The sequence below is a fragment of the Pempheris klunzingeri genome, chromosome 9, assembly GCF_042242105.1.
Source record: "Pempheris klunzingeri isolate RE-2024b chromosome 9, fPemKlu1.hap1, whole genome shotgun sequence".
NCBI classification, from domain to species: Eukaryota; Metazoa; Chordata; class Actinopteri; order Acropomatiformes; family Pempheridae; genus Pempheris; species Pempheris klunzingeri.
Genome location: NC_092020.1, coordinates 14,590,502 through 14,613,046, shown reverse-complemented (window position 1 = coordinate 14,613,046; position 22,545 = coordinate 14,590,502). Strand labels below are relative to the sequence as shown.

The 22,545-nt window shown below is 41.1% G+C and overlaps 3 protein-coding genes across 3 annotated transcripts; 1 reads left to right on the top strand and 2 right to left on the bottom strand.

The window, feature by feature from the left end:
* Nucleotides 1–6,680: 6,680 nt before the first annotated feature.
* Nucleotides 6,681–13,981, bottom strand: eef1g (eukaryotic translation elongation factor 1 gamma). Its single transcript, XM_070836561.1, has 10 exons — nucleotides 13,934–13,981; nucleotides 12,892–13,050; nucleotides 12,666–12,729; nucleotides 11,263–11,405; nucleotides 10,929–11,072; nucleotides 10,680–10,809; nucleotides 9,554–9,758; nucleotides 8,905–9,077; nucleotides 7,689–7,813; nucleotides 6,681–7,049 (listed from the first exon to the last, which is right to left on the bottom strand). Exons 1-10 carry the CDS (start codon nucleotides 13,943–13,945, stop codon nucleotides 6,891–6,893), a joined length of 1,314 nt encoding a protein of 437 aa, XP_070692662.1. The 5' UTR covers nucleotides 13,946–13,981; the 3' UTR covers nucleotides 6,681–6,890.
* A 188-nt stretch (nucleotides 13,982–14,169) lies between these two features.
* Nucleotides 14,170–16,800, bottom strand: polr2g (RNA polymerase II subunit G). The gene is made up of 8 exons (XM_070836972.1): nucleotides 16,627–16,800; nucleotides 16,228–16,337; nucleotides 15,733–15,892; nucleotides 15,419–15,469; nucleotides 15,255–15,320; nucleotides 14,970–15,041; nucleotides 14,749–14,782; nucleotides 14,170–14,546 (listed from the first exon to the last, which is right to left on the bottom strand). The coding sequence occupies exons 1-8, from the start codon at nucleotides 16,636–16,638 to the stop codon at nucleotides 14,533–14,535; spliced, it is 519 nt and encodes a 172-aa protein (XP_070693073.1). The 5' UTR covers nucleotides 16,639–16,800; the 3' UTR covers nucleotides 14,170–14,532.
* Nucleotides 16,801–17,112: 312 nt separating this feature from the next.
* Nucleotides 17,113–20,915, top strand: LOC139207180 (uncharacterized). Its single transcript, XM_070836824.1, has 6 exons — nucleotides 17,113–17,167; nucleotides 17,388–17,450; nucleotides 17,539–17,700; nucleotides 17,791–17,890; nucleotides 19,332–19,462; nucleotides 20,001–20,915. Exons 2-6 carry the CDS (start codon nucleotides 17,397–17,399, stop codon nucleotides 20,289–20,291), a joined length of 738 nt encoding a protein of 245 aa, XP_070692925.1. The 5' UTR covers nucleotides 17,113–17,167; nucleotides 17,388–17,396; the 3' UTR covers nucleotides 20,292–20,915.
* The last annotated feature ends 1,630 nt before the right edge of the window (nucleotides 20,916–22,545 follow it).

The following is a 22,545-nucleotide window of genomic DNA, read 5'->3' as shown; positions in this document are numbered from 1 at the left end:
CTCTACTACATTTATCTTGCAGTAACAATAAAATGCTAACCCATTTCGAGAGTAACAATTTCTGAACATATTCAAACTGAATTTAAAATGCCATGTAATTCTTTTTTCGCATACTATGTTAACTGCATACTGCTCTTTTCAGTCTCTTTCTGAACGCTCCGTTTTAGCCCCTGTCTCTTTAAGGCCCCCATCCTAAAGCCCACTCTGCTGTAATTGGTTAGCTCCAACAGGGCTAAACAGGCGCCACCAAAGGGGAATAGCATTATCCAAGCAACATACTAACGGCAAGTTTGACGGAGTAACCTGCCAAATAAACAAAATGACATTAAAGACAAAAACTTACAGCTTCAATGTCTGAAGTTGGGTCATGCACAGCTGGTATCAATCCATCCTTGAGCTTGTACCGTCAACAGTCCTCGATAAGAAAGCAGTCCCAACTAAAACGACAGTACAACAGTTGTTTTTTTTGCAGTAGCTGTGAGAACATCTCCTTCACAAGTTCATCTAAAATAAAGTTCTGCTGGGTCTTCACTTCCACAAATGCTGGGAGGACATGAAGACAGTTGTCTGGGTTTTTGCAGCCAACAACAACACAATTTGTGTGATTTGCTAATACTTTTGATTTCATTACCAGATGCATCATTGGCAAGATAATAACAATGGCGAACAGCAACGTGGATTCAGGTTTTCAGTTGGCAGGACAGTCGGCCTGCTTAAGGGGCTGAAGGAGGTCACGTTCAACAGATTCATGCGTGTGACATCACAAATATGGCCATTGCTAAACAGAGCGTTTCCAAACACATTTACTAAAACATGGAGCAGGAGAAAAAGAGAGAGGATAATCTTTTACTCATAGTTTGAGAGTCTCTAGACACACCAGAGATAAATACTTATGTTGAAGAGACATTAAAAAGTGCATTTTGCATAATATGTCTCCTTTAACTTGACAACTCATGTGGTTAAGAAAATCTACTTTTTCCTTCCATTCTTTATTTGCTCATGCTGAGACCAGTGAAGCACCTAATATAATTGAGAAAATGCCTGGCTTTTAAATTGCTGTAAAAGTTAAAGAATGGCCTAATGCTGGAAGTGAAGCCCTTTTTAAAATCCAATTTAATTCAATCTAATTAGCACTGATAATTGGATTTTCTTCATCTCCTTGACAAATGAGTTAGACCATGGAACTAAAACGAAACAGAGATAATGTTCACCACGTTAGCAAAAAGTTTACCCTCAACTTCATCATCAAATGCATCATTTGTTGCATTGTACGCAACCATACATGTGATGTTGCGCTGTCCTGCGCCTGAAGCCCTGTGAGTAAGCAGGCCACAAGCTGGGACTTCTCAAAACAAAGTGGACCTAAAGTAACCATTGAGAGCAAAGTGTATCCATGGAGAGATTACAACTACAAAGAAATCACAGTCAGCTAATGACAGTGTGCAGTACTCAAGATACACTATCTTGCAACACACAGGTCACCCCGCCTGATATTTGCTATCACCATAGTAACTCATCATTAGTAATCTTTTTGGAATTCCCCACAGCGCGTGCTCCCTCACACACACACAGACGCACAAACACACACTGATGATTCAGAAAGGCGAACTGTTCCTTTGGTACAGAAGAATGCAAAGGGAAAAAGGGGAATGAGAGACAGATTGAATTGTGGTTTCCACTGCAAGTTGTGAGTCACGAACACGAGGGAGGTACAGAGAGAGAAAAAAAAGAGACTATTCTGGGATGGCTGCTATAGCAACATAATAAGCAGAGGGGCAGGTACTTCCAGGGATGTTTCCATAGCAATGCCCTGTGTGTGTATGGATAAATATCGCATGCCACAAAGCAGTCCGTAACATAGTAAGGAACTCTGCTCTACTTTGTTACACAAAGTTTGTAATTGTTTTATAGTGAAGATGATCTCCCACCCTTCCTGTTTTTTCAGTGCAGCCTTGAGGTCTTATTATATCTGCGCACTAGACTCATCTAAGCAGACTGATGAAGGGAATTCCTTGTCACAGGTTCAGTCATGCTACTACCGTCATATTGTGTAGTCAGAGTAATTTACTAAAAACGTACTTTGGGTGTATCACTGATGTGCAATTATTTCAACATAACATCTCTCAGAAAGTGAAGCAACTCCATAGATTTGACAGATTCATGGAGATACATGTATCTCTGTTTGTATCTGATTAGCCTACTGTGTGATCAATTTATCTACAGTGCCCCACAATGGCTCACTGTTAACTGCTTCTAATTATTGATCCATGGGTGTGATAAGGGGTTTTGCAAGAGTTTCCCCTCCCTGTGTCTCACCACCCATCTGTTGTGCTTCAACACAAGCAGATACCTTCACGAGCAGCACATTCCGGTCATAGCTGTAAACGTTCCAACACTCTAACTCTTTCTTTGGGTGGGATATAAACCATAAGCCACCAGCAAGTCAATACATGAAACGGCAATCAGTCCTTCCACAAGCAGGGGTTGGGGTTCTAGGTCTAAACTGCCTTTTTCTCTGTCAAACACTGCAGGAGGGAGTCTATTAAACATCTTGAAAAGAACTGGAACAATGTTAGTTACTCTGAACAGTGCCGATTGTAGTTTGCATACATGCAAATTACCTATGTAGCATAAGGAACAGATGAATATGTGCATTAGTTAATATATGAGCTTTGGGATCATCAATAGCCTGAAACCAGATGAAGTTTGAAGGTTCAGTACATTCTTAAAGCACACAACAGTTGCAATTCTATTATAACTATCTTTTAAATATAAAATTGCCAAAAATACATAGCAGAATACCTTTGGTAATTAGTGCTCCAACGATTAGTATGATGAGAGGGAATTAACTAGCGTTATTATATTTATATTTTATATTATTTTTTGAGTTAATTTCATTTTTCCTGGACCAGTGATCAAAATTTGTACACTTTGTAGTCATGGTAGTGCGCATTATAGTTTTGCTTTAGTTTGACAACATCACTCCTTGTGCCCAACCTCCAGATTCTGGTAATATGAGCCACAAGCAACTCTGGGGTTTCATGTCCAAAAGCACAGGGGCTGTCTGTTTTCCCTCCGCTGTACCTCTCCTCTCTTCCCTCATGTCACGCACTTTCCTCCCCACTCTCACACTGGCAACCTCTGTTGCAGGGCAACACAAACTCACCAAAAAATAATTCATTATCACTTCTCTAAACAATGACTGTCTCAAAGCATGTTGCTTGCAGGCATTGTTATGTGTGCCTGCTTCGTTACTGTATCGTGCCATCTTGTCTCTCCCTGCCTTCTTCAGCTATTTCCCTTCAGCAGACTCACTTTTGACCTCCCTCATTCCATTCCAGTACTAAATTACTATGCTCTGTTTTAGTGCCACAGAGAAAAGTGCATCTCACGCCCCTTTTAAGTGCACGAATGGTAAAAAACGCCCCCCACTCCGGAGCAGAGGTTAAGATCCAAAGGTCACTTTTCCTCCCCAGTAGGAAAAGATATACCAGGATGTATGCAGTTATGCATTTCTACCACCACTGGAAGTCATATTTTCCATAGTTTTAGCTCTTACTCGCTTTTTGCTTAAATTCCTGCTTAGAATTGACATGTCCCTGGCTGCACCTCAAATGCAAAGAGGGGACGCTCAAGGTGAAGTAGCCCATAAGTGCTGAGTAAGGATCCATTTTCCTGCTCCCATTTCTTTTGCTGAAGTTTAGTGTGCATGTGTAAGTGAGATTTTAAGCCCAACCCCAGACTAGAGTTTAAGGAAAACTCCATAAAACTCTGAGGGTGGGACTCTGTGGTGTCTGAGTGTTGTTTCTGTCCGCCTAGAGACGCCCCTACAACCGACTGACAGTGCTTACACACTCTTATATCAACCATTAAGCCCAGGCACTGTAGCAGAGCTGTAAACATGTCTAAAAGGGCACAACATATCTATTTAAGGACTATGTGGCCACAGCTACATCCTAAAAAAAGTCTGCTCCTTCTACTGTCTAATCATAACTGTCTCACTCTAGAGTCACCAAAAAACTAAACCCGCTGAAGAGGAACATCTGTAGCAATAGCATCTGCAATGTATTGAGGTTCTGTAGAGAAAACTGTGTTGGATTTCAGCCTCGGACACCCCAGTGTTAGCTCTTCACCTCGTTGTTCCAAGCCCCCCGCCGACCGCCTCACTCTTTTCCAGATGTATGTGTTGCACCACCAGATGCTCGGCACATGTATACCATGCCCAAAGCCCCTGCAGGGGGCTGACAGCCACACAGGGACCTTGTGTGGTGAAACAATACAGGCTCTCTCTGTGTTCCTCCCTCACCAGCACTCCTCACTGCTGCAACTGCTTTTAGGAACCCCCCCTACTCCCCCCCTCTTCCTCCTCCTCCTCCTCCTCCTCCTCATGCACGGACATCGAAAAATGTCCAGAGAGCAAGGACAGGGAGAGAGGAAGGAAAAAGAAGTAGCGAGTATGTGGCCAAGAGAGAAATAAAGACCAGAGGGGAGGAAGGTTGGCAGGACTGGAAGAGAAAATGTTGCTGTTGGCATAAGACTGCTTATTGTTCTTGTGGCTTGCTTTAGTTTAGCTTTTTAACTCTAAAGTTACTAAACACAAATAAGATAGAGAATGTTGTATGGACTTGACATTGCAGTCATAGCATAGGAGCCTTGCCTAAAGATCCTTAAAACTGTGTGTTCACCCCACAGTAAATTTCATATTTGATTGCATGATGAAAAGGCTTTTGTAACACCACTCCTTCAGCAGTCGAAGGGTTAGCCATCGGCGGTGTTGTAACTGCAGAGAGTCTGTGGGTGAAGCTGAAGTTATTTGCTCAAGTTACAGCCCTCTTCCACCACGATCCACAGGATGGGTGAGTCATGTGTTCAAGGACTTTGGCGCTTCACTGTTGTGGGAACATTTCCATTTTCTGATTTCCATGAGACCCAAGAACAAACTAAAATGGCCTCCCTGAATCAACACCATGGTGGAAGATGGTTGCGCCAAAATGATCTTGAATCACACTTAGTAAGATGGAAAAAATGACACATCTGACTCACTCCTGCATGAGATTCCTTCCTTGTGCATCTTGTGTGCGTGTGTGTGTGTGTGTGTGTGTGTGTGACTGTCAAAATTAAAAAGAGATCCACCCATGATCTTTTGAACTTTAGAATTTAACAAATTCACTGATTAAACTAGGGCCGATTTGTGCTGAATACATTTCTGTACAAACTCAATACTGGTATTTAAAGATATGAATTCATAACATGAATATAAATAATTTGAATTCATGAAATGAGCTGGTCCCGGTGGCCTATTTTACTGGCAGCTGTATATGATGCACAATGAAGCTCTAAACAAAGAAAACAATTATAGCAGAAGTGAAAGGAAAAGCCAGCCTGCAGGTGTGGGAACAGACAACAAATGATCAAAAGTACTATACAAAGTTTCATATTGTTGGGTGTGTCCGTTTAAAACAAGTGCGTTGTCTTGTCTGTGTGGATTAACACAGAATATGGGACACTATGAAGTGACCCTCTGTCTTCATGACATTCATTTCTTCTTTAGTGCCTCCGAAACAAATCACATCTGCATTTGAATGGGGTGTGGTCAAACCATATGACTGGGACATTTTTATATTTGCCTGTCAAGTATATATTTCATTATCAAATACTATGCATCTACTATGTACATTTATTCATTAAATAAATTTGCAAGGAGATTACTTTAGTAAAACAGGGAACAGAAGAGGCTAGATCTGACTGACATTGCAACAATGTCTACTTAAATAACATACTTTGTCTCATGTCATAATTGGTGATTTCCAATGTACATGATTATTAAATATGTAAGTGGATTTAACTTACATGGTTTTGGTCAAATATGTAACAGAGCTAAATGTTTTGTCTTTATGTTAATGCCCCATAACCTTGTGGATGACATTTTAAGGCGCATCCAAGGGTATGTTCTATATAAAGATTTGTTTTGAAATTCCTGTCCTTAGGGGACCATAAATGACATCAAGACAAGTACAATTAGTTTTAAACAGGACAACATTCTTGTTTTAGTTTGTGCAAACCACAGCTGAATAATTTTCTCTCTTTAGACATGCCTTACTGCACAAGCTTTCCATTGACCGGTCTTCGCCTGCCCCCTACAGGGATAAGAGAAAATAGCAGGCCACAGTTCAGCAGTGACAGTGATAAACAGCTGCTCGCCTGGAGCATTTAAACGTTTCCCAGAGGATTTGCGTGCTAAATTCACTAATCCATTCACATTCATCAGCATGTCTTACATCTATTTTGAGTCACATACATTACTGCAATTTGACACCAAGCTCGAAGGCATCGTTTCAGTGACGTCTTCTGTTTGGAAATTAACTGATACATGTCCAACCACACCCAGCAGCTATTGGGTGCGGTCTAACCTGTGCATTGTTGTACCTGACAGATGTGAAGTGCTGAAGAAACTTCTTTAACGGTTAGTTTTATAACCAACTGTGTAGCAAGGTTTACTTTTTCTTTTGACAAGAGCTCCAAAAAAGCAGTCCATTTATTGATCATAGCCCTCTCCAAATACATGCTCACCATCAGCTTTTCCTTTGGCACCAACTGAAAGATGTCGAAACAAAATGCATTTGTAGATAAGTTACCACTGAAAACACTAATTTAAAAAGAAACAAGTCAGACCGTAGACATCAAATTCCATAGATGGCATTGTGGAAAATGCTTTATTTCGCAGGTCAAAACAAAAAACCAGTTTGGGGCCACTGAGACAAAATTCACTTTCTTCAAAACGCTGTCATTCTTGCAGTAAAGTAAGCACGTGGTGGCTGAAAGTCCATAGGTTTGAAGTGCAGTAAAGCATAAGCGCAGATTGCTTTCCTTCAGACTGTCCCAGTGTCCTCTCACTTGAAGATCTTGCCCTGGTTGAAGGCTTTACCCACATGCTTGAAGTCTCCCTCCCACGCAAAGTACTCCTTTACCAGGGTCTTGCATTCCTCGCTGTTTGGATCCAGCTTGCGCCAGTCGTATGATTCATAGTCGATCTGCCAGTCTTGAGAGAGCTAGGAGGGCAACACAAACAATGTTGCTTGAATGTGAGTAAATTCCTTTCAGCTTTGATGAATTGATAATACCCAATAGCTGATTATCAGATGACAGATTAAAAGCTATGCATTAACAATCTAAAGAATGTCACATTCTAAAAAACACTTGGCAATAAGTCTCAGCATATTTACTCAGCAGAGTGTAACTTTAATTTGAGCTGCAGTCTCATTTGGCCAATAAAGAAAAGCCCAAACTACAGTAGTGCAGACATCCATCAACCAATATTATATAATATTTTACATAAAGTTTAGATCTTGAGCTTTGATAGCAGTTGTGCCCATAGCATGAACCAGCCTTTTACTCACTGAAACAGAGATGACTGGGATGAATATGGTCTAAAATTTCTTTCCCCCTGTCAGATTAAGACTTGGTGCCATGACTGGACACTGCCTTGCCCAATGACAGGGGAACAGGTCCAACCACAAGATGAGACCATCATCCAAACAAGCATCATGTCAGGAAAGTTCAGTTTAATGCTGAAATGCAGTTCTAAGGATTTCACAGTGACAATACACAGGAATGTCTGTGTAAAAAAAAAAAAAAAAAGGCAGTGAATGCTTCATTAAATGGGTGCTTTAACCATTTGAAATGCTTACAGTGAAGGCCAGGTCCTGGCCTCTGAAGACCCAGATGCCAGAGATGCTGCTGTCGTTGTTTGTGCCAAACAAGATGACACTGGCGAAGGCATTCTTTCTGAGTTTGTCCAGGCGCTGGAACATACCTGTGAAGGAAATGAAGGGATTTTGTTCATCATTTGAAACAGTCACAATATTCAGTGTCATATCAATTGTGCCAGATAATGACGACGTGCCCATTTTCAAAGATTACTTAAACACTTGACCCCCCAAAAAATTCTGAATGATGCACACGAACTTCATGTCTGCCTTTTCTGATGTGGGCAAATAAAAGAAGCACAAACTTAAACACCCGTAGAGCAGATTGGTCTCATGTAGTGGCATTTCAGTATCATAAGGTCGGTCTCTGTGCCCATAGCATGAACCAGCCTTTTACTCACTGAAACAGAGATGACTGGGATGAATATGGTCTCAAGTTTCTCTCCCCCTGTCAGATTAAGACTTGGTGCCATGACTGGACACTGCCTTGCCCAATGACAGGGGACCATCTGCTTTCTGCTGCTTTAAGTAGATGCTCATTTCTCCCCAACAACATTAGACAAGCAGTTTCTGGGGTTTAAAAAATATTTATTCCCATGACAAACAGTGGTTTGAGCAGTGAACAAACATTGTTCACTTATCCTCAGTTATACATTCTCTATTCATGATCCGTGAGAAGCTATGCTATATTTGAATATAGACCAAAACCCTCCAGCTGGTGAAGAGAACACAGGTCTGTCTTGCTATAGAATCCTAATTTTTTGCTTACATGTGACTAAATAACTCAAGCCCAAACGTGCAGTCAGTTTTCTAAAATTGAAATGCATGCAACCTTTCAGAAAGGAGTAATTCCCATTGTGTTCACAACAAAAGAACACTGTTTAAACTACTATTAAACAACATAACTGCTCATTGTAGTCTTACTCTTGCATTGACAGTTAACGCTAATCTACTTTCAAGGCCTGCAAACTCCTGATCACATTCTGGGAGAAACTTTAAGAACCCCAATACATGAAGGACCAAGGCCAAACTTAAAATCACTTCCTTTCCAACTCCTGAGAAACCACACTGCTCAAGATAAGGTGGACTGATGAATTAAATGTGCCTTCAGAAAGGCAACTTAAATAATCAAGATAACCCCTTCTGTCACTCATTTCAGATCAAGGTGTTGGGTAGAGTTGCAGTTGCTGAGTCTCACCTGTGATAAGGTTGCAGCTCTTGAAGGTAAGTGTAAGCTCCTCAGGGTATTTGTACTGGGTGTACCAGACTGAGTACCCCTCACGGTCAAAGTGCTCCCAGAAGTGGGGAATGGCTACTGTCAAGGTGTCCTCGTTGGAATACTTCCTCTTGAACTCGTCCATGACAAATGCACTGAAAAAGGGACAAAGATTAGGTCACATATCTGCTGTCTGCACATGTAGGTTGGAGAGAAAGGAAAGAGTGTGGAAACTAGGACATTGTCAAAAGAATTAAACCAAACATGCAAGTGTCTAATCATGCATTCATTACCCCAGCAAAAACCATAGCTGCAGCAACTGCAGCTACTGACAGTTTACATTACGCAACCCATCCTACAGAGCAATCTTGCCATACCCTAAAGTCAATTTTAGATCTTAAGGTTCAGTCTGGCTTGTGCCCATAGCATGAACCAGCCTTTTACTCACTGAAACAGAGATGACTGGGATGAATATGGTCTCAAGTTTCTCTTCCCCTGCCAGATTAAGACTTGGTGCCATGACTGGACACTGCCTTGCCCAATGACAGGGGACCTCCCTTTTTCCCCAAAGAGTGCCGTTTCCTGATTGTGCAAGCCTGTTACTGCACAACACATGGTGTGATCTTTTTACCTCTTTGGCAGGTGTGCAAAGGGGTCCTTGGCTTTGGGCTCAGCAGCCAAAGCAGCATCACAGTCGTCCATCTCCTCTTCTGGGGCTGGCTTCTTCTCCTCCTTTTTCTTTTCTTTTTTCTCCTGGGGCTTAGCTGCCTCTTTTCCTGCCTTCTCTTTCTTAGGAGGGGTCTCTTTCTTCGGCTGCATTTCAGCAAACTTCTTGGCTGAAGCAGAAGAACAAACCAACAAAAACAACATGTTTTCTGTCAAATGTTCCATTATCTGTCATTGGTTTTGCACTTTGGCTAGGACTTTGGAAATGAATTGTGAAATATTGCAAGCAATTTGCCATTTGTTTAAAAGGAGAATGTTCTGTTCTTTTAAGTAATTGAGAATTTTATTCAAATTATTCAAACACTTACAACAACAAATATGTAAATAGTTGTGTAAATCCAGTGTTTCTCAAGGACATCTAATTTTAGTGCACTAATTAAACCACAACGATTTCTTGTGCACATTTAAAAAGAACATTTACATTTAAATCAAATACAGCCTTTTCAGAAGTGAGTGAAAATGGCAGCTATTTTACTTTTTTACACTTTAGGGCATGCAGAAGACAAGTGTTGCAAAAGGCCTGGATATGTGCAAAAATAACTGCTGTTGCACAGCTACAGGACGTCAGCTGAAGTAAGAATTCTGTGACAAAAGGCAAGTATGCGATATGAATTTAGCAAATGACAGCAGTGCAGACGCCCATCAATCCAAAACATTAATTTAAATTTTAGATAGCAATTGTGCCCATAGCATGAACCAGCCTTTTACTCACTGAAACAGAGATGACTGGGATGAATATGGTCTCAAGTTTCTCTCCCCCTGTCAGATTAAGACTTGGTGCCATGACTGGACACTGCCTTGCCCAATGACAGGGGAACAGTCCACCAACCCTGAGATGATGAGACCATCATCTAAAACATTTTGTCTGTCAGGGAACTTTGGTTTTACTAATCAGTTCATTGTGACTCTGGACAGGAACGACTGTCCAAAAACCAGGCAGTAAATGCATTGCATTCCCACGTCATCTTTAAATGACATGTTCAAGCGGCCAGCTCCATGCGAGCCTTCTGATCTCATTGTGGGTAACTCACCATCAAACTGGGCCATCTTTTCACACAGCTTGACCTCTCCGAGGACAGCCTTGAACTGAGGCTGGTTGACACAGGTGACGAACCAGCGGGTCACGTTGGAGAAAGGCTGACGGAAAGAAGGATCAAGGACCTACAGGGGACAGAGAGGTGTAAGGGCCTTTGACTCAAATATTAGAGATCAAGTGTTGCTTTAAGAAATGTAAAACTTAATGAACAATGGGTGTTTGAGTTGATGTGTGCATGTCATACCTGCTTGTAGAGCCAGATCATGGAGCAAGCCACAGAGATGTCAGCAAGGCTGACCCTCTCTCCCACCAGGAAGGTACGTGTGTTCAGATGTTGGTTCAGCATTGTAAGGGCCTTCTTCACATCCTCCTTGGCCTGCTCTGTGGCCTGGACAGATCCAGACAGATAAATGACTATGCAGTATTACACAATATATAAACTAATACATGGTTAAGTGTCAACTCTTAACTACAGGGTGATACACTCTGGCCAACTGTAATTGGCACCCACCTTCCACCACAGCTATCAAATAATCATTTAAAGCTTTATCTTGACCAGAAAATGCTGAGCTGCAAACCTGCTTGTTGAACTGCATGATTCCCAGAGTGGGGAAAACCCATGCGCTGGCTGGAGGGATGATCTCTGAGTCGGCGAAGCTCACCCACTGCAGCACCTGGGCTGCAGCCTGAGGAGTGGCACCACGCAGGGCCTCATTGCTCACTATAGTTGAAAGATGGAGAGAAATCAATAAGCAATCCAGCCAATTTGCAACCATACTACATTTTGTGCACCGAGGCCGAACAGAAGGTTGGTTTTCATTCCATTATCTCTGTATTTTAGTATTAATGCATTCCCTTCAAGAGCATGTGTGGAAAAGCAAAAGCAGTAAGTACACACAATGCAAAAAGTCTGACACATTGCTGTATACAGCAGACGATTCAAACACTTGTCACCAAGAATGGTTGCATTTGATTTAGCTGTGTAGGGACCGTGTGCTGCACAGGTTTGGCCTACATCCACATCCAAATAAAAACTGAACTACTTTCAGATTTCCATGTGTCAACTGGACATTCACACATTTCCAGTTGACCACTTTTACTTTAAAGCATCACCGTCACATTTTAGTCAGTTAACTACATCGTGACTCAGAAGATTTTAGTTTGACACCTGCATCTTCAGTTTATAAAGAAACAAGCTGAGCAGACATCAGCTCACACCACCCCAAGGTGTCCTGTGTCCACTCTGGCATCAGAGAACCTGACTTATGTAATTGTGCTTTATTGTTTACCAATTTTACCTGCAGTGTTTGCTTTGAAGAGAAAGAAATACCTGCAGATAATTCGGTTCCTGACTGAAGCCATGTGAACTAAGAACACAGAAGGATTCCTAACCAAAAAAATAGAAAAGCTGGGCTACCGTTTGCAGCTCAGCTCACAGCTCTTCAAAGTGTCAGCAAAACTGATTTTTTGTATAAAACTGCTTTGTTCTGTGTTTTTGGAGGGTTTGTAGTTATCGGCTAGATTTTCTTGGGGAGGAAGAGATCTGTGGATACTTCTGCTTCTGGTAAAACCACCTGAACAATGGTCACTGAAAGAATCTTAACCCAAAAACAAAATGGCAATGGTGGATGATTTACAATGAAGATAGCGCCAACAACCCTATGCTGCTTCACAATGTCAAACACAATTGAGAAAGTCCAAGCTGCAGAAAAATGCAGCAACAATCAACAAACATTGTTTGTTTAGACATGCTTTACCATTTTATTGTATTTTTGCTTTATACAGTAGGCCATCTTGCTGCAAAATGTAAACAAAATGTAAATGGAAAGCAGTTTACCATCTTTATCTCAAATGAATAGAATACAGCCTTAATGTGTGTGATACAGTTTCAGTATTTGTTGCTCAGCAGCACCTCCATATCCAAATTGATGGTGCGCAAGACATTCTCGTTATGCACTTGATTAGTAAATGAGAGACTTACGGTAGTGAGCAATGGCATTACTCTCAAACAGACAGAAGCCGTCATCTCCCTGGTAGGCGGGTACCTGCAAACAATGGAACATGCACACATTTAATCAGTTAGTGGACTTATGAATACGTGGTGTAACTGAGTCGCCACATTCATTATTGACATTGAAACAAGATCAATTGAGGGAAGAAAAAGAAGACCTCCAATACAAGCACAACGGGAGGAATCTAAAACCAACCTTGCCCAGAGGGAAGTTGTTTAGGAAGGCAGGAGAACGGTTTGTCTGCCCGAAGGTGAAGGCAGGGGGGCTGCTGGCAACTTTGAGGCGAGCACCACTGTACTGGGCTGCAATCTGGGCCTTGAAGGCCCGCCAGTTCTCTGGGTACGTGTACAGAGTCTAGAAAGAGGAGAGACAACACTGCTGTTATTTATACAAAAAAAAAAAAAAAAACACTTAATCATTTAAAAGAATAAGTATCAATTTTGGTGAAAGGTTAAATCAACTTAAGGGATGTTCTCAGCCATTTATAACAAAGGGGGGGGAAATTCAATTCAATGCAATGCAACTGATGTAGCTCTATTTCTTTAAAAACAACTACATGGGAAAGGCAACTTGGGGAAATAATGCCACAAATCCCGTTACAATGGAGGTAAATTTTTATCTCGTGTTTGAGACAGAAATGAAGGATGCCATCCAAATTCGGATGCTAAACTATTTCAAAGTGGACAGGGCAGGAAAAGGAGCAGGGTAAAGCTCGAGAGTAGTTAAAACTCGAAAATGTACCTTTTTAACCAACTATTAACAACAACGTTACATTAGCAAGTTTGTTGCTTGCTTTAATTGCTAGCTAACCACTACTAGCTATCACTGCCGGTAAAATAACCCGTTATTTATTTGCATTGCCTTAAATAATTAAGTAAAATTCAGGACAACGCGAAGTCGACATGATAAAACACGTTAGGTGAAAATATGTAGAAATGCAGCAGTGCGGTTTTCCAGTGTGAAAATATCTAAGGTAACGTGGCACACGGCTGGGCCAGGAGAGGGGCGTCATTCAGTGAAATGCACCACTAAGTATAGCGAAAGCTAACCGGCAGTCACAGCAACACTGAATGGAATTCTTTGTAAATAAACCCAAAAAACGCTACTAAACAAGCAGAGAACATTGTTCACGAACAAAGCTGCTCAGTGAGAGCGCAGATGGTCATGATTTGAGGCGGATTGTGATAGAAAAGTCTATGAAAAACTCCATAGCCGGCCATCTCTCCATCTTACTCACCCCTGCCGCCATCTTCAGGACGAGAGAAAGAAAGAACGAGGCCGCGCTCCTCTGACGTATTTACGGCCACAGGACGTGCGCGCCCGTGACATGACCGCGTTCACGCGTCTACGACGGGCCTCTCTATACAGCTGCTGTTTAGCCATACAGTCAAACATGAGATCTCATTTTAAAATGCATTGTTATTGACTACAAATTTCATACTGTCATTTAAAACACAGAAATTACACAAGATATAAGAACCAATAAAACACTTTATTACAGTCCATATACAAAAAAAGAAAATGAAAACACTTTGTAGTTGAGATGGAAATGATGAAATCTACATGAAAGAAACTAATTAATAACATGAGCTATATCTGCCTTGCATTCTATCTCGACTCTTCTGGCTACATTTTCTTTTGATCTTACACATGTGGCAATAAAAACCTAGACATTATAGACTGTACAGTATAATAATAAAATGATGTAGCTGTGGGTCTTCAGCACCTGTCAATACACCTGATTGATCAATGTAGAAAAATATTGATTTCAACAAAAACATAACTAGGCTACTATATAAAATGTCGCATGTGAAAATGTGCTTCCTCTGTGGTGAATCAGCTCACAAGACCTGGAAAACAGAACAGAAGGCAGGTTCATCGATTAATCACAAATCAGAAAATAAACATTTTTATGACTGAGTTGATACACAGTATAGCTAAAATTGTTCCACTGCAACTACAATAACCAAATTGAGGAAATGGAAATCTGTTATCGTGCTATAATCCACATTTTCTACCACCTATAATGACAATGCACTGTGTAATACTCACCCAGATAATCATCCATGAGAGATCCAATTGCAAACTGAAAAACAAGGGAAAAGCTTGTTCATAACTCATAATGAATTAAGAAACAATACATCTCTTCTATAAACTACTGTGTTGAGAGGGGTAGTGAAACAGCTTTTCTTGTTAGTTCCGTCTATGGCGAGATGAAATATAACATATGGTCCTCATTTAAAAAAAAAGAAGAAGAAAATAAATAAACATACAATGTCATTCTTGTCCACTCTTGTTCCCACAATCTTTAGCCGGATCTCATCATCTTGCTGGATTACAATGTCCTTGAAAAGAAGAGAATAAAACCTCAGTCAATGCAAGACATCAAAATTCATGCTCCACTCTTGCTTTTTATGTTTCCTGAGTTAACTTTCTTTAAACACCAGTGTGAATATATTCACCTGAATGTGGATTTTGGTATGTGGACAATTATCTAGATATTGTGATTTTTTTCTTATCTGCAGCTGCTAATGAGAAATTACAATAAATATTCTTACCTCATCAACTGTCTTATAACAAGGAGGGTTAGAGTTGGGGTCAAACTCCATTTCTGAGGGGATGGACTGCAAAAAAACAAAAGTTTGATAAAGATGATATAAATCGAAAAGCGCATATCAGCCACCCGATTCAGTGAAGAACTACACGCGTTAAGGGGACTCACATGGCGAGAGATGAAACACGACATGGGACCAATTTCTGTGAACAATCCAACCTGCAAGAAATAGAAAATGTAATTTAGATTATCACTATTATTATTAATCACTTCACATTCAACGGTTCGACCACTGCAGAGGCATAAACTTTTTACTGGAAGCACGATTACTGCAATAAACTTAAAAGATGTGTGGTTTAGCAGTAAAGGATTTCATTAAACTACGGCATTATGCGATTTAAAACATTGGTATATCTTGGATGATTGTTACACCTCATAAATCTCACTAGTGGACAGAAAACCTGCACTGTGTTATCGCTCACCTTGTTAACCTGAGTGACCACAGCGTCAACCACCTCTCCTTTAAATGGGCGGAACACAATGGCCTTGTACTTGACTGGATAGAGGACAAACCCTCTACCGGGCTGGATCACACCTGCGCCGATGTTGTCGATGGTGGTGACAGCAATGACGAAGCCATACCTGAAGAAGAGATATAAATACATCAACACCACGTATATGTCAAGCGCTTCGATGAGAGAATATGAGCGCAAAATGAGCTGTTATACGTGTTTGTACTGTCATGATGATGTAAAAAGGGGAAAACTACTTGCATTTGCTTCCAATGTGTTTTTTAAATTGCCATGTCATAATTAACTATAAGATTAACCAAAAGATTCAAACTGACTAGAGTCATTAAGTTCTAAACTGGTAACTTTACTTCAAAGTAGAGCCTCCTTACCATTTAACTAAGAAGCTCAGAACAAAAACAAGTTATTTAATGTAACTGCACATAGCTCAGTCTTGCAGCCACTCACTTGCCAGTGCAGGTACCCTCCACTTCTGTGAAAAGCTTCTGCTTCACGGTGTTGAGGAGGTTAGGACCGAAATACCTCGGGTGTAGTAAGATTTCATGCTCCAAAGAAATCTGTGAAAAATACGTGTATTTTCAGACAACGATAAAACAGGTATTTTACTGTTTTGTGATCCTGCGGTGTTGCCTCAGTGTATGTGACCAAACACAAGGGGAAAAAACTTGGCGGTATTTCTCCACTGGTATCAAACAACAACGCTAACCACTGCGGTGGGATTGGGGAAAGTTTTGTTCAGCAGCATTAGCCGTGCTATCGCATCATGCTAGCTACGCATTGATAAACAACAGACCCAAACAATGTTACTAGCAGGCTAATAACACCGAGCATAACACGTATACTTACGTGGTAAAACATTTCTGTGGTAATTCTCAGTCCGTACTCGATAAATGCTCTAGTTTTGATAAATTACGCAAAACGTTTTCCTCTTAATGAATGAAAACCTGTCGCTCATTCAGGATAAAACAATTTCCGGAGCAACAAGGGAAACCTTTGCTGCTCTAGGTTCCGTCTCTCAGGCAGCGTCCGGTCCACTTACACGGAGCTGTCTATGGGATAAATACATAAATACATCTTTAGTTAATATTGGGAAACACAGCAATCTAAGCCAATGCAACTCAATATTACATCAAACCACGTATGTGTGGGGGGTTGTTGCCTGTAAAGTTAATTTAAAGCGGGTATAAAGTCCCAATGGTGACCCCGGAAACACTCTGCCGTCCGCGCCCAGCCTGACCCCTGGCGGCGAGGAGGAGCGCTGCAGGAGGGCGGGGACAGACAGCAGGCGTGACTCTGTGCTGCTCTATGATTGGATAGGTTAACTGGACTGTCAACACCTGACATATTTACGAATATTTTCAACAACACGACAACAACCAGACACAAGGTAAACACTGTCAAGATTAATACATTTTATAATAATAGCCCACATAGGATTTTAACACAGTAGCCTTCATCTCATATAGGCTTTACTGCGGTAGCAACAGGAAGTTGCTCGAAATATTTGTCTGACTTCCTTAATCAATGTGGAAAGACAGACTGGAAACTATCCGAGCTGATTGCTGGCCTTGACACTGATCTCCTGCACTTTCCGCCCTGTTTTTCAGCTTGCTGACATGGCGAGGAGCTTGGTCTCGAAGTTGTTTCGTCCTCCTGTGATCGCTCAGCTTGTAAGTAGCAGACTACTTTCCCACTTTGTCCCATCGTCGGTTGTCCCGTTTCATCAGGACTCCTGTGACTCTCCTCTCCTCCGTCCAGGCGTCTGTCCGGTCGGGCTGCGTGTTTCAGGGGAAGGCGGTGATGGGGACCAGATGTTTCTCCAGTGATCCACCTCCGGAGAAAATCAGCCGCTATCCAGTTCCTTACAAGAAGGACCTTCCTTATGATATCGTGGAACTAATGGAGGAAGTTGAGTCAAAGGTATGATCTTAAATATATGAGGCATTTAACTGTACTGCACATTAACACTGTCTGATTTCCAGGCCTGCTAAACTCCTCGTCTCCTTTCAGGGAGGCTTTTTGCCGAATGTCTTCAAAGTCTTCTCTCACAGACCAGCAGAGTTCAGAGCCTTCTTCGCTTACTACGATGAACTCATGAACAAAGAGACAGGTGTGTGTCTGTGCTGGTTATGTTTCTGTGTGGTTCTAGAAACTGTGGGCACCCCGAGGACAGCGCCTGGGCCCTTTTAAACAGTCTGAACATCTAATTACTGAGATGTTCCAGGTCCCCTGTAATCTGGGTGCAGTGACTCAGTCACACTTTACTCCTTATTCTGCACCCCTGCTCAGTGGCTGCACACACAGACAACACAACATCCAACACTTAAATAAACCGAGGCAGCTACCTTTGTTAGCAAAATGTTGCACTCTTTTTTTCAGGATTGTATTTTGCCTGTGTGTTGCATTTTTAGTGGCAGCAGAGGCATGGAAAACACCTTTTTGGAGCAGAGGTGGTACATGAGGAGGCAGGTGTGATGATGAATCTATTTTAGTTGATGATCGAACAGCGGCCTGGCAGTAACAGTTAAACACTAAGTACGCAAGTAAAGTAGAAACATGCACTGTTTTGTGTGCAGAATTTGTGTGGAGTGGAAAGCACACACATCATTGCTGAATGGCCCTTTAACCGTGGGCTGTGGGCTTTGGTGTGCACCCAGTGTGGAAAGGTGGTCAGACAAACAGGCTCGATCGCAGAGGCTGCAATTTATCTGTCACTTAATCTAACTGTCAGACCGCTCTGCACTGCACAAATAAGCTAGTTAGTTATTTTCTGGTGTTGCCAGTATAAGAAAGCAAGAGTAATGTTATTTATACCTGCCTGACAAATGAGATTATTTGCTGCTGTTTTTTTTGGGATGTACGATGTATCACGTGGAACAGAGGCGATCCTGGGGGCAGCCCACTCCACTTCAGTTAACTAATATTTTACTTCACAAAACTAAACTATACCAAACCCACCTGTGCTGCCTGTTTGTGGTTATTGGATAACTTTTTGTGGCTTTTTGTCACGAGTGTCTTGCCATATTGCCATTAACCCCTCCTGCCATCTCTACTAAACTGAACATTACGAGTTTGTTTTGCACGGGACTGTGCAGGAGCTTTTGGTATTGTGGCCTCTCCTTAAAATGTAGGACCCATTCCAAGAAACAGGCTTGTTCATTTATCTTTATAACTTCGTCGACTAAAACATTGACCAGAATCTAGTCAAACATAGAATGATGGAAAAAAAAAAAAAAGGAATAGTAATGTACTTCCTTATTGTCACATTGTGACTTTGGGTATGTGAAAACGTGTCCACCTTCCTAACTAAGAGCTCTTTTCAAAGTAGGCTAAATTACAACTTACAACTAAACACAGCAATCTTGCTAAGTGGTGTATGATTATCTCTGCTGTCATTGTCATTAAACTCTGCATGATGTCCTTTAGGGTGCTTTTTAGTGATAATTGCAGTGAACAACAGCATCGTGTGTTTAGGCCACAGCCGGCTCTGATGTGTTGTGTGAATGTGTGTTGTTTTTTCCCTAATTTCACATTAATTTAATGTCTTCCAGGCAGATTAACCAAGGCCGATCGTGAGCTGATTGTCGTGGCAACGAGTATTCACAACAAGTGTCTTTACTGTGTGGTATCCCACAGTGCACTGCACCGCATCTACTCGAAGAAGCCCACTCTTTCCGATCAGGTATAACTTGATTTTCAGAACTCGCCTCTGCTTCGCTTATTATAACACACAATTACTGTAGTCACAACATAAGCATAATAAAGTTGTACTAGTCATTTCAATCATAAATCTCATTATGTGATGTATGAAAATCGTTAAATGCAGAATGTGATGTAAGTGGACAAGAAGTTGCCACTTACTAAATGCTCATTGGCACCAGACTGAGATTATTTCCTTAAGTGATCACACTGTTCCTGAGATCACTGGGCTTTTTGCCACATTAGTCTTTGATCAAAATGATTAACAAATGTGTTCACATTATTAGAACACTTCATGTATATATGTATGTATGGTTTTTTGTGTTCCTTTTTTTGTAAGATGCATTAACAAGTGCACTCCAATCATTCACCATTTCACATGCTTACATTTCTCTTCTTTTTGATACTTTATATGTTTTGTTTGCATATCTTATGTTTGTTTTCAGTTTCTTTCTGATTTAATCAGTGAGAGCAAAATAATCCCACTCTGTCTAATTAGCTCCGTCCATGATTGCACCCAGGTGACTGTTAACTATGACAGTGCAGAGCTGTCACCTCGGGAGCGTGCCATGCTGGATTTTGCGATGGCTGTGTGTCGCTGCGACACCATCACAGAGCAGCATTTCCAGTCATTGGAGGAAGTGGGCTTTGACCGTGAGGATGCCTGGGACATCGCTTCCATTGCTGCCTTCTTTGCCATGTCCAACCGGCTCGCCCATGTCACCGATATGAGGCCAAACCTAGAATTTTATAACATGGGCCGTGTACCACGAGACAAGAGCAAAGACAAAGGGCAAGGGAAAAAGGAGTGATGTTACTGATGCGATTGTCAGAGGTCAGACGAGGTCACACTTTATGTTCACACTGCAGATGAAAGTGGGTTGGTTCTGTTTTTTTCATTTTTTCTCATCTGAACGATCAAATGTTTCTTACTATGATGAAATGCACTATCAGATCAACAAATGTGCAACCTGACCACAAATAAACGTGAACATTAACACTGGAATTGGTCCGTATGTCCTGAGCCCGTAAAGTCAAGCACTGTGTGAGTTTTCTTTATAACCCAGATTTATAGTGTAGGTGAATGATTGTTGCCTTTAAAACTTGTGCTCAGTTAGATGCTGAAGAAGCATGAGACAGACAATCAGAGTTTGTGAGATGTGTACTTTCCTGTCTGTTTGTTGGTTGGGTTGACATCTTTTTTTTCTGTGTCTGACTTCTACAAGTAGGGTTTGTATTTATTTCCTTGTTCTCCAGTTGAATGTGCTCTTTGTTATAATGTGTTGCTTAATGCGTTCTCACTGTCTCTGCCACCATGAGTGTAAATGAATCACAAGCATTGTTCCCACTTGTGTGCTGAAGTTTTAAAACAGACAGCTGCTTCTGTAAGCATTTCCTTTATCTTTTGAATAAAAAATATTTTTCTTAATGAATAAGTTTTGACATTTATTTTTCTGACTTTATCACTTAGCTTTCACCAAAAAGAAGACAGTGATTTTCTTTATCTTCTTTATTCATAATAAATCACCTGGTTGTATCAAAGTTCATTGCTGGTAATCATGTACTGTGTATAACCACCAGGTGGCACCACATCCATGCACATACTGGAATGGCTTAAATTCATACTGCTAGACCAAAGGTATAAGATTAATGTGATATTATAAGACCGTCACATGTGAGACACATTAGCCAAGACAACGGTATAGAGAGAAGAAAATGCCTCTTTAGAGCGCTCATGCACTGACATGATCAGGATCAGATATGATGGTTACTATTATTAGCTGTAATTTACTTTTTGTTTCTTTCACTGGAGATATGATGAACCAGTGTTCCCGATCTAAATTCTGTGTCCTACACAACATTTTCTCCCGTAGTTTGTTTTTTGGCAACCTATTTTTATTGCTGACGTCCCTGTGCTGTCCGCTGTATAAAGTGGTACAACTCAAACATAACTTCAGGCATCACCAGAAGGTTTAGTTTGCTATGCATGTTTGAATGATGTTGGAGTTACAAACACTGAGTTGTAATGAGATCACCTATGCAAACTGTGTTCAACTGTGAATTGAGCTCTAGTGCATGGCTCAAAAATGATGTATCAGTATTAACATGCTGAGTAATGATCTGAAAGTCATTCATACTGGATATTTACTTCAGTGGTATGTTTGTCAGTCAAGTACTAACACACTCAAGTGAAATTCAAAGTCTGAAGTCAAGTCAAAATGTATTTATATAGTCCAAAATCTCAATTTCCCTCAGGGGGGCTTTACAATTTGTACGGCATACAACACTCTCTATCCTTACACTCCCTCAAATAAACCATTTTAACAGGGAAAAATGGAAGAAATCTCAGGAAAAGCAACAGAGGAGGGATCCCTTCTCCCAGGACAAACAGACATGCAATAGATGTCCTCTGACAGAATTTGAGACACATTGTTAAATCGCGTGAAAGCGAGTCCATCGATGTTATTAAAGGTCGTTTCCTCCCAGGGCTTCTCCTGTCCTGCCCCGTCCTGTCCTGTCCTTATTGCCCTGTCATATATCTCAGATACTGCTCATATACTATTACAGTTCCTCATTAAGCACCAACCCTCCTGACCCACATGTCTCCTATTAGTATTAAAAGGAGACAACAGGCTCCAGACAAAGCTAATTTATGGTCTGTGGCTGCCTGGTGTCACTCATCTTGTAATTCTACAAGCCAAGAATAGAATAGAATAGAATGGAATAGAATAGGACAAGTTCTGACATCTTCTGTTAGTGGTGATTGATCACATGAAAACAAGGTTAACAGCTTTCAGGTGGAGGCTTTGACCCGTTTCTTATTGTAGTCCATCAGAACATTGATGGACAAATCAATAAGATTTTATTCCTGCTCAAAAAAATTAGTGGGACGTCTGGAGAGGCTTGGCACTGTGTCACTATTCTCCTGAGGCAAATGAAATAAGTCATGATACACGCATGTCAAATGGGGCGCACTAGAGAGCTGGAGAGAAAGAGAAGAGAGTTAGCTTTATGTAAGAGGAATGGTGAGGTTGTGGGTCAGATGAAAAAAGATGGGTGAACAAC